The 12,202-nt window shown below is 38.9% G+C and overlaps 1 protein-coding gene across 3 annotated transcripts in view; it reads left to right on the forward strand.

Annotated features, from left to right (window-relative positions):
* Positions 1-12,202, forward strand: part of ctnnd2a (catenin (cadherin-associated protein), delta 2a) — a 233,044-nt gene that overhangs the window by 179,475 nt on the left and 41,367 nt on the right. For all 3 annotated transcript variants that reach the window (XM_072450621.1, XM_072450624.1, XM_072450622.1), the window contains exons 16-17: positions 8,518-8,635; positions 10,849-11,031. In XM_072450621.1, the coding sequence (XP_072306722.1) occupies positions 8,518-8,635; positions 10,849-11,031 (301 nt within the window). The remainder of the gene's footprint in view (positions 1-8,517; positions 8,636-10,848; positions 11,032-12,202) is intronic.

Raw genomic sequence — 12,202 nt, forward strand, 5'->3', positions numbered from 1 at the left:
TATTTTCACCATGAACAATATAGTGCCTTGTTGTTTCTTCGTCTCTCCCCTTTCGCAACTCCGGGTGGTAACCATAGCAACAACTCCTCCACTCGTGCAGGTCCTTTGGGCGTCGAGACTTTCTAATTGGTGCATCGCTGGTGCATAAGATGTGTTCACAGTTGTTAAAGCCAGACTTGATGAAGTAACAGCTGTGTCGACTGTGTTAGCTGTTTTATCCGCGGCAAAGCCAGTCATTGTTAATTAGAAGATGATAAGAATACATTGCGTGTCATAGTAAATTTGTGTAAAAAAGAAAGGGTGGTGCGTCTACAAATAAGAAAGCATTAGTCTTATATTGTGCTTTTCCAAATGCTCGAAGTTGCTTTACAATGTATTCACTCTGTACCCTGAAGCTGCAGCCGCCCTGGGGGTAGACTGACTTAAATGAGGCTGCCAGTTTACACCACCTGTCCCTCCGACCACCACCAACACTCAAACACACACTATATTCATATACAAAAAAGATGGGTGACGTGTTTTGTTCAAGGACACAAAGATAGTATGCAGTGGACGGAGCTGGATTCTAACCAACACTTTTTGGGTTGGTGGACATAATGAAAACACCATAACAAACATGAGATGCACTCCACATTCAGCGAGGGGTTAATATGCTCATGAAAATATATTGAAATTGACTTAATTTTTCTGTCATACAATATTAGAAAACATCTGGAACAAAATATTTGTTTTAATATGATTTGGATACTGTATATATTTATTTTTTAGTAGTTCCATTAGGGTGATTTTTGATTCCATACACGCAAGGCAAGGCAAGTTTGTTTTGTTGTTTAATTTTGTATTTCTTTTCAGAGAACAATTTGTGCTCAAAGTGCTTTACAATACAGGAAAAGATCAAATCACAATACAATCAGATGAAAACAGAATTAATTGCATTCCATTCCATGGAATGGCTTGAGCCAATTATAAAATGTACTTCATAAGTGCTCAGCTGAACAGAACTATTTTCAGCCAAAATTTGAACATTCCACATACATAGAGATTTGCATCATTTAACTTCTCTAGTACAGGTTCTGTCACCTGCTTGTCACCATGGATACTTTATTGCTTTACATGGTATGTTCAACAGTATGGCATTAAACATGTCTGTCTTTTGTTCAATTAAGTGTTTTTATTGCTCAAAATTACCTTGAAAAACATCATTATCATTAACACTTTACCTTGTATTTTTACTCTCCAAAGATCTGACTTATAACTTGGCCTGATGGTGTCACCTGCTCGTCACCATGGAAATACCATGGTGGACAAGTTAATAAAAATGCCACGTTGCGGAATCCATCCATCCATTTTCTACCACTTATATTTAAGGCAAAGCAGTAACATCTCCATGAAGACAATACGTCCCCACCTCCACCAGAAAAGTGACACATTGCACCCTTAAAGACCATGTTTGTGCTTCATTCACTTACTTCATTTACTCGCCTATAATAACAAAACATGTATTTGTACACCACTACCACATACACACTGACATTACAGAGCATGGATGGTCAGGGGGTCCTTGTCCACTTGGACGTCTCGTTTTCAATCAACCACCAACAGTCTCTTGATTAAAACTCCCCTCCCCTCCGTCCTTCAATTACTACCTTGTGCCATTTATGGTCTTTCACTGGCCGTCTGAAGATGCCACTTAGGCTCTAGGGTTCATCCATCCATTTTCTACCGCTTGTTCCCTTTTGGGGTCACGGGTGACTTCGGGCAGGGTACACGCTGGACAGAGGCCAACTTGTCGCAGGGCTGACATAGAGACATTACAGACAGTTCACTCTCACATTCAATCACTAGGGCCAATTTAGAGTCACCAATTTTGCCTAACACATGCATGTCTTTGGACGGTGGGAAGAGCCGGAGAACCCGGAGAGAACCCACGGTAACACGGGGAGGACATGCAGACTCCAAGAGCACTAACGGCCTTTGCCACCGTGCACCCTCTAGGGTTCAATCAAGTGATTTTACCATGTGGTTTCTTCACAATTGTTTGCATTGATATAAACATAATGATAAGGATGCAGCTGAAACATGCATATAAATGGCCTGTTCTATAGGTCTTTAAACTTCAGAGTCAGTGATGATTGCATTTTAGAGAGTTTTATTCAACACAGCAATATTTTCAATGATGTGCAGTCTGGATCCTTGAACGACTGTTTGGGGCCTGGGACAAGAAGACTCACATCCCGTTTAGTTTAGTTTCTTTAACCATTAATTACATTTTTTATAGAAAATGATTGGAAGAGGATCCAGTTCTTAGCCCTGGTGCCTGGGACAACATATCCCTTTGTCCCCTGACTGTTTATCACAGAAGTCACGTAATAATATGTGTGTAGTCAAGCATAAGGTGCACCAGTTGTCCGCTTTTGGATGCTGTAGGTTTTAGTTTAGAACTAGGATGAACTTAGGAAGCCCATAGTGAAGATGCTTTTGTGAACAGAGAAATGTATTAGGGTTTAATGTAACCAGTTGGTATTCTGTCCTTTCCCTTGTAAGGTTTGAACTAGTCCGTGTTGTTGAGTTATAGTTGTTTTTTTTATGATGTTACCTCTCTGGTGTTTCAACGTTTGTGTCAAGCTTTTGTGATTCACTGAGCAATTTATAGGACTTTAGTGAGAGAGTGTGTGTCTGTCTCCAGTATGTGTGGCAAGACAAATGATGCTGTCAGCGCACCGCTCCACATGGCAAAACTAAAGATCCTACTGCAGAAGTGAGAGTGTTCAGAGCCAGAGAAGTTGGAAAAAAGATTAGAAGAATTGGAGATGGTGAACAATGGGAATCAGTGGCTAACGAGGTCTCAGCCAAAGCCAGTAAAAGAGTAATGAAGGTGTCCGTGCTTCTCTATAGTCGGAACTCTGTCTTGTTTTTGTTTTGGGGGGCCATTGGGCCACTGGTTCTTTATTCTTTATTCTTTATTTTGGATTCTCATTAGTTATTATAGCAGAAATAACCATTATTCCTCGGGTTAAATAAATGTTTTAAGCACACAAGTCTTAGACAAGATTAGAAAAATAACAAATATACAAGCATTTAGGTTTGTTTTAAGAAGCAATGGTTTTACAGTGTTGTCATAGAAAATGTGACAGGGCTAAAACCATGCTTAGACAACAAGATTACCATAAGGGAAAACTGCTACAAGCTAAACCCAGAAAAGACTAGCACAAAAAAGACTAAAAAAATCAAATGCCAGCGTAATCATAAAAGCCTTACTTTGTGTCATCACCGGATTGCGAAACATTTATCGGCGCAAACTTGTAAGAATGAGCCATGTGCTTCACTATAAATGAAAAAGCATCACTTCTCAATGTAAAGCTGTACTAGTGGCCAGCAAATTGACATGCCAAAGGTTTTTCGAGTTGTAAGATAGATTTAAATATTGGCTTCCTCATTCCACAGTTGGGAAATCAGGCACCCCAGCTTTAAGACTAACCAATAACACTTTTTTCATTACCTGAACAGACGTAACCATGACATATTTTCAATCAAATTGGTTTCCAAAATTGCACGCTTCTATGAAATGTAATGTGTATTCCATCTTTGTTTCCTGGAGGTTTGGATGTGCGTTGACTCTTTCTAATAAGTGAGCGTCTTCTGAAGCATTGTGCAAAACCCTGCCATTGGGGACTTACAAATGATAATAGGAATGAACTGGTGTCGGGGCATCAGGTGTTTTCATTACGCCCTTGCAAATGTGCCGCTTTCACGTTGTGATTGAGTGTCTATGTGTGGCCCTCTATATGATGTGGGCCAAGCAGCTAATGATGCTGAAGGACTCATGTGTTGTCCGATGGGAATGCAGGCAATAAAGGCACCTTCTCTTCCACACAGGCACATTCACACACATACAATACCAGCTGCTGCAGAGTCACGCTGTGGCCATTTGTTCCCTATACGGCATTAGAGGGCCAGCTGTCCGATATCTAGTCGTGTTGAGACTAGCGCCCCACGTGTAGCATGGGCAAGATTTGGGTGGTCATCAGTGTGGGACTGTTAGCACCAAATGTTCTTCGTTTTGCCAGTAGGTGAACCCCAAACTTAGCTATATATTTACCTTTTTTCTACCACAAAGTCTAATCCTGATACTTTCAGTGACAAATTTACCCTTAAACTAAAAATGTTTGGAGTCCATAATTTAGCCATGTAAAAGAACATCCCAGTATTCTCTAGTTTTCTATTTTAATGTATTTTTTTAATTTGCAGATCATTTTTAGATCACTTTGACATTGTTAATACCATAAATGCTTGCCTTTTATTCTTCTATTTAATATAAAAAAGTAAGCCACAATATACCAGCGCTTTGTAAATTGTTATTTTTCAGCTATAAAGGCATGTGCTTTTTCCAAAATTGAACTTTTCCATTTCCTACCCGCAGCTACAATAACTACTCCTACTTTCTTAAAGGGATGCTTAATCAAGTATGTGCCTTTGTCTCGCTGGCTAATTATTTAATGATACGGGCTAATGAGTTAGACCGAATTAGTGAAGAATGGCATCAGAATGGGAATTAAGTGTCTGAGCTTGTAATGGACCTGGTAAATAGTGCGAGTGAATTTAAAGCAGAACTGTGTCACATTTCATCGTATTTGTGATGGTTAGATATGTATTTTTGGGGCGTTTGAAGTGCCCATCGTCTCACCCTGCTGTCTTTGGGTGGAAAACCAGCTCTCCTGAGAAACCCTGACTCTGAAATGTTTTTTTTATGTGTGTCTTAGTATGATAAAGAGAGAAAAGAAAACGTGAGAAATATATATATATAATTACATATATTTTCCGATCATATGTGCCAAAGTAACTTAATTCTGCTTTAAGGTCAGATTCCACTAAATGTCTTCTACAATGCACATGGGTAATTCAATTCAGTCTGTAATAGTAATAGCCGACCTAAAAGTAAATTACAATTTCATACACACTTAATTTGAGTTTTCAATACAAAAAGTAAATTGCATGGATTTAGCACATTTAAGGAGTTGATGGCCATAATCCACTGCATGTAATTCTCCGCACACCCGAGTGGATGACAGGTGCAAGAAAAAGGAACATTGTCTCACTCTTTTTTTTCAATTTATTGCATGTAATGTTTCGGACGATTGACCTTCATAAATTGAAAAAAGGGTGAGACCATGAGCGAGAGTTTTCCTTCTCGAAAATAATGGGATTTTGTTTTTCATTTTACCTGGAAAAATTTGCAGAAAACTTTTACCATAAAAAGCATACAACGTTTTAATATTAATGCTAGTTTCCACCCACAGTCCTTGAACAAATTGATGTGATTTGTGGCACTGTGTAGAGCAAGAGGCCCTTGCATGTACCATTAGCCTCATTTTAAGGATAATTAATGTATTCATTGCAATAAAACAAATTCAATGCTTGACATATTTCTCTTACTCTTTGCAATTATCGAACATTCTTTTCAGCTTATTTCGCAAGTTGCCTCAGGTGTCACCATTAAATGTGCCCTTGCTTCTGATTTTTTTCTCTTGGATAGGGCTGTCGATCTTAAAAGCAAATGTGTTCTATAGCTACAGACATAAAGCAAGAGGAATGATGCATTGTTGACTTGTTGGGGCACATGAACACTTTTACACAAATCAACCTGCTTCTTATAATACTACAAAACTTTTCTTTGGTGATGACGAAACGGCTCGAATGTGAAAACAACAGAAGTGTCATTTCATTGCAGAAAGAGGCACAATTGGGTAGAATAATGTGATTTTCTCCATAAAGGTTGCAACAGGGATGTCATGTGGCCCAGAGGCACACAACACCTGACAAATACGAAGTTAACAGACTTTATTCTAAAATGCTCTTCAATTCTAGCTGCACGGTGAGATTTAGTCGCAGTAGAAAACGCAGTAGACAGTTCTGCTCAGGGCTGACAGTCCCCCGCACACAATGGTGTACCTCCTCAATCCACCTGGGACTCTCTCCTTTGCTGGACTTTACAGGAGAGTTTAGCCCAGATGGATACAGGCTATTAAGCACTGACAAGCAACCAGTGTGCACGGAAAAAGAACACCATTTACAGAAACTTTCTATTTGAAACTTAGAGCAAGATGTGAGCGTTTTAATAACAGCCAAAAAACCATGTCTCCATAAGTCAAGGTGTTTCGACGCACAGACCTTGAGTGATGTGTGCGGATAGAGACACAGCTTAAAGTGCTATTTTTCGCCTCCTACTCACTGCACAGTTTTCATTACAAAATTACAACTGGAAAGGAATATAGTCTCTTTAAATGGACAGATCAAGTAAAGTGTTACCGCGTAGATACAGTGGGTGTAATGTGTAATTATGGAATTTCACTTCTACCAATTATGTGCATTTTTCCTGCTTTGTGTGGTTTTGTCGGTCTGCCGCAAGGATTGCTCGAAAAGCAATTGCGGATTTTGAATGGGTCGCTCTAGGTTCTATAGTTATGGAGTTATTGACGATACTGACTCACAAGGAACAAGGAAACGCGCCGTAATCATTGAATAACCCGTTACCAAGGCCTGTTAGTAAAGTAATCTGGCATGAACTTGATTCCAAACTAAGCCAAGAGAGAGAGTACTTTTTACTTTTTTTATTTTAATCCATATATTTTGTGAAATGGCGATGAAGAGCGAAGCACGACGTTCAGGCAAGAAAGAGATCGCGCAATGCGGAGGCTGCTATAGCCCATGTGCTATAGCAAACACACATTATTATGTTTTTCCTGCAGCGTCTCGCCTTCAACAAAGAAAGACAAAACCAGAAAGCAGAAACAGTGAGGCGTAGCATTAGCTCTCTTTTGTTAGTCCGATTGTGCATTAGTATTATTCGTATTGTGCTTATCTTCAAGTGCCTTCACGCATGATAACGCAGCAGGTATAAAAGAAAAATATGACTGGTGTGGATGTTGGCATATTCAAGGCTACAGTTTCATAGCAGTAAATCTGTGTTCCTCATCCGTGCGGCCTCCTGTCTGCCGTGGTTAAACATTTGTCAAGGTAAAGTATTTTCGCTGCCATGTTGTTTTGTATGGGTCTGACAGAGAACGGTGTCTGTACTTATAATCTAGTGCTCGTCTGAGTAGCTTGTTTGCCCATTAGCATTCAAAGTGGGTGAAAATGACTTGACCTTCTCTTGAAAGCGTGGAGCCGTGAACGCAAAGTTTTAATTGAGTTCTTGTGTCTTCCTTTCAGTCGTCTTTTCCCTTTTTCTCCTCCGTACAATAAATGATTGACCCCAACGCATAGGCTGGGAAACAGCTGCCATCTCTTTACTATGCAGGGCTGATATGAACTTTTTTCATTTAAGACCACTCTCACCTCTTTTGTGTCCCTCATCTGTTTTTATTTGACATTTCACCCATTAGGAAAGCTGTTTAAACCTATCTCACTTTGGCAATTAAACCTATCAGTCTGTGGTGCGCCTGAAGCTCCGCGACGTGTGAGACTTAATTACGCTTTAAAGTTTTGAACACCTTTTTTGAGACGAATCAGAAGTAAAAAATAGTGCACATCCATTACCACGAATTTGAACTCGATATACTCGAATTTCACCTTTGGCTTCTGCTATCATTTACTTTTTGTATTTGTACTTTGAACATCTTTGACAGTAGATGGCAGGGATGGGACAAGGTCGAACTCACATCATACTTGTCCATTTTTCATTTTAATCTGAATAATGGTGTTCAGACGATTGGTCATGTACTGTGACCTTAAATCATGCTTTCCAGATTTGAAATACACCTCGCTGTTACTGTTTTTTTTTTCTTTCTTTTAATCTTTTTTTTTTATTAACAAGGAAACATAGAACAGAACTGAACACAAAACAAAACGACCAGAGAGTGTAAATCAAAAATAATGACACAAGTAGACATCAACTAAACATAAATACAAACAAAATCACGGCACATTTATGATACTATTGTCTCTATGTGCCCTAATTAAGCTGTACCCATTCTGCAATATCATTTGTGGAGGTAGATAATGTCATTGATGTGGACGATTTGTTTAAACTGGCTTTTGATTCAATGTCTGCTGCACTGACAGATTTATGGTTAAGCCCTAAAACAAAATCCTACCCAACGCCACCCACCTGTACTTCCAGTTCAATTAAAATCCCATTCATTCTTTCAAAGCCACACACTGGCAAATCCTCCCTATAATAAATGGAACAATATTGTCAAATTATCAAAGCAGCTTCTCTGTGAGCGTTGGCTGTGAAGTTTGTGCACCAACTGTCTCACTAAAGAGGGTTTTTTTTCCCTCTTGGACTAAAGTCAAGTGCCTTAAATTGAAGTGAGCCTTTAGGGCATAGATTGAGATGTATCCAGAATTTTAATCCTCCCTTTTCAATTGTTTAGTGTAGGAGTGCTGCCAGGTTTTCCCCCATCTCTCCCTCTCCCACTCCTCCCTGCTGTGTTATCTTGCCTCCCTTCATTTGTTTTTCTGTCCTTTCTACTGGCAAATACAACCAACGCTTATTTTTTTTCGTGTTTGTTGCAGGAATGTAAGCTCGGCAGGCGAGGAGGCACGACGGAGGATGAGGGAGTGCGACGGGCTGACAGATGCTCTGCTATACGTCATACAGATTTCTCTGGGCAGCAGCGAGATCGACAGCAAGGTCCGTGCATGACTGTGAATGACATAGGAGCCATGACCAAGCCCAAATCTCCAAGCTCATGCATTTAAAGCAGTAGCATTTAAATTAAGACAAATTGTAATTAGCATAACTGGATTATTAGTAAATTAAAGAGCAGAATAAGTAGAAAAACATGTTTCTCCATAATGTAAGCGCCAAAAAAATAGATATTATTATCAGCAGCGGTGGAAAAAGTACTCTTTTTTTCTTACTATTAGTGAATGTAAGAGCAAACTAATACTCAAGTAAAAGTAACAGTATCACATTAAAACAATCTACTACTTAAAAACTGAGGTCATTATTTAAAATTAAAATTCTCACACATTTCAAGAACTATTGAAGCGTCAAATGTAGTGATTTGATTTCGATAAAGAATCTGTGGTCAATTCAAATCAATGTCTTAATATTTCTAGTGATTTTTATGTTTGCTCAAAGCTCGGACACGAAGACTTTAGGCAGAATGTCACCATGAATGTGCAAAAAATATCCTTCAACTTCTACTTCTACTTTTCAGTCCTGTTCAAAAATATAGTAGCAAGTACAGATGCTTGTTCTCAAATGTAGCGAAGTAAAAGTAAAACGTATCCATAGTATAAATGACTTAAGTAAAGTACAAATACCTTAAAAAATGTGTTGAGCAATTTACTTTCTTATGTTGTTACTTTGCATCACTGATTAGCATTTCAAACTCACATTCACATTAATAAACAGTAACACACATTCACACTTAAAGACCAAACCCGGGAACTAAACCTGAGCTAAAGCAGGACTAACAAGCCCAAAGGAAGTCTACATCAGGACTAAACTGAGCTTAAACCTGGACTAAACCAGGACAATACCATAAAGAGCCCTAAGCCTTCAGCAAATATGGAGAGTTGGATTGAAACATATGAAAAATCATCGTCTCTTATTTGTTTTTCCAAAGAGTCCCAAGCTTCTACAATCCTATTCCTGGATAAAACAAAAAAACATTCTCCATAAAACTTAAACGACATGCAAATCACTGCACTGTAGCGCACAGATAATTTGCTGTGGTCAGCAAGATTTCCCGTGTTTGCGGCCGAGTGCATAAGTCACAACACAGTCAATACTACATAAATAGCGTCTTGAATGGCTGACTTCTCAAGGTCTTGGCGTCTCTGAGCCTTTCTAAATGGACATCCGTAATCACTGTTTAAGCGGCTGGCTCTCTCTGCTGGCTGACCACACTCTCCAGAGCCATACGCCAGTCACAGACGCACTAACAAAGACTGATCGTCAACACCAACAGCGAGTGGTCACTGTGGCACCGACAACTCACTTTAGCCGCACGCTCAAGCTAGTTACAGAGCAGTTTCAATGCAAATCCAATCCAATCCATTTACTTCATTGTTTCCCCTTTGAATTGTCTAAAAGCTAAAATCTGGCCACAATGTATCATGGACAGCGTGGTTATGTTTCTATTCTATTTGTTCTATTACTGGTGTTTTTATTGCTCAAAAATGTCTTAAAAACAAAAAATATCAGAGCTGTAACTTGCCTGGTAACGCCACCTGCTCCTCTTTATGAAGAAAGTAAAACGATAAGCAATTTAAGAAATAAAAAAACTATTCTAAAGCAATTAGCAAATGTCATGTTCATTTTTAGCTTCAAACTTTCTTAGGTTGTCTATAGACGGACTAGCACAACAATTCAAGAGTTGGATAATAAAAAGTGCTACTGAATATTGTAAATAATGCATAACAATTTCTAGTTTATCTGTAATGAGATTTGAGCGAATTTCTGCAGTTCACTGAAGTGGCACATTGCTTTGTTTGTTGCCTCTCCCAGAGCCCTCTAATTACACTGCTTAGTTATTTTTGAGTAAACTATCGGTCAGACGGGGAGAAGATGGATGATTTGTCTTTGTTAATTTCCACTTGACGACTCCCCATACTGTCCAGAAACACACACCTAGCACAGATGCCATTGATTGTTGTAATCTGTCTAGCACGTTTCACTGCCGCCGGGTGTGCCCATAAACTGGTTGTTAAATGGACTGTGATGCAATATATCGGGCTCTGTCATTTTTCCTCATTTACCATAGTTTCTTGTAATCTCATTTCAAAGTCGGAGCCAACTAAAAAACAAAGTTTATTACGACCGTGAACGTATTTCTTTCTTTTTATATAGTGTTATTGTGTAAAATGAATGTGCTCTTTCAATTTTTTTTGTAGACTGTAGAGAACTGCGTTTGCATCCTAAGAAACCTATCATATCGGCTGGCGGCAGAAACCTCCCACGGACAACAGGGGGGGCTAGAGGACATGGACGGGTTGCTGTGTGATGCCAATGGAAGAGATGGGGAAAGCTCTGGTTGCTGGGGCAAGAAAAAGAAGAAAAAGAAGGGAGCCGAGCAGGTGAGAATTGTTCAAGTGCCTTTCATTAAAAGCATTTTTCTTTGCTGCTTATCGTGCCACATGTGCTATAAGTACCCTATGGAAGAAGACTTTGAACAGGCATGCCTGCTTCCATGGAGACTTGTTTGGTAAATGATAGAACAGATGGATATAGAATTAGCATCCTTTGTGTGTACTTGAAATACTTCACACTCTGTATTATGACATTATGTATTTTCTATCTTCTTTTTAGAAATGTGTGTCTTAATTCTACCATCAAAACTTATTTAGTTTGTAAAATATTCTATAGTGCCATATGTATTTCCTGTAATATTTACTTTCTGCCATCCATGGGTTTCAGAATGGACTGTAGTGATATTAATGTAAAACTGAAATATTTTGGGAAAAAGTTCTCAAAATGCACATACTAGTAAACAGAAACCCATATTAGAGTATAACAAGAGAATATTCCGAGTAATTCAGTTAAGTTATGTAATTGTCATACAGTATGTTGCACTGGCAGTAACAACATAATTACAATAAATTGTTCAATAATAAAGCAATGCATTCATTTTACATTTTAGTTCATTTTGCTGCCCTAGGGCTGACTAACAGAAACAAGGCTGCCTAACTGCCATAAAGACTCTAGTCTCAAACTAGTAATGGTTCACTTGCACTGCACAATATGACCATTCTTCCACCTCCAGGAAAACTTAATGGATACGAACAGTGCCCAGACACAAATAGGCAGAGCAATTTTGTGTATAATCACACAATGTATTGCAATTACAAGATTGTATTTTAAAATGTCTCTTTGCTCGGGTAATGTAGACTGAAATGTATTTATTAAGGGTCAGCCAGCGAAGGCAGGTCTGGGTCTAAATTAATGAAGCCCACTCACAGTGCACTGCTGCCAGTTTTTATGCTATTACTGAGTCTTTACTTCTTTCAGGAGGTACAGCTGTGAAGCCACACAGTCTCACTTGTGATTTGACCTGTTAGAGGGCTTGTAGAAGGGTTTTTGGCCATTTGATATCTGACTAGGTGCACTAATGTATTATATTGCATTTGTTGGTGTTGAGTGCCAGAAATTGCTGACATAACCTGCACTAAGTTTATTTTCAGTGCAGCAGACAGAGCGCTTTCCTCATAATCAACTCCATATTACATTTCTGAATGTATTGGCTAGAGC

Source organism: Eucyclogobius newberryi, unplaced genomic scaffold (assembly GCF_026437365.1).
Source record: "Eucyclogobius newberryi isolate DKJ021-1_F unplaced genomic scaffold, fEucNew1.0.hap1 SCAF_18, whole genome shotgun sequence".
NCBI classification, from domain to species: Eukaryota; Metazoa; Chordata; class Actinopteri; order Gobiiformes; family Gobiidae; genus Eucyclogobius; species Eucyclogobius newberryi.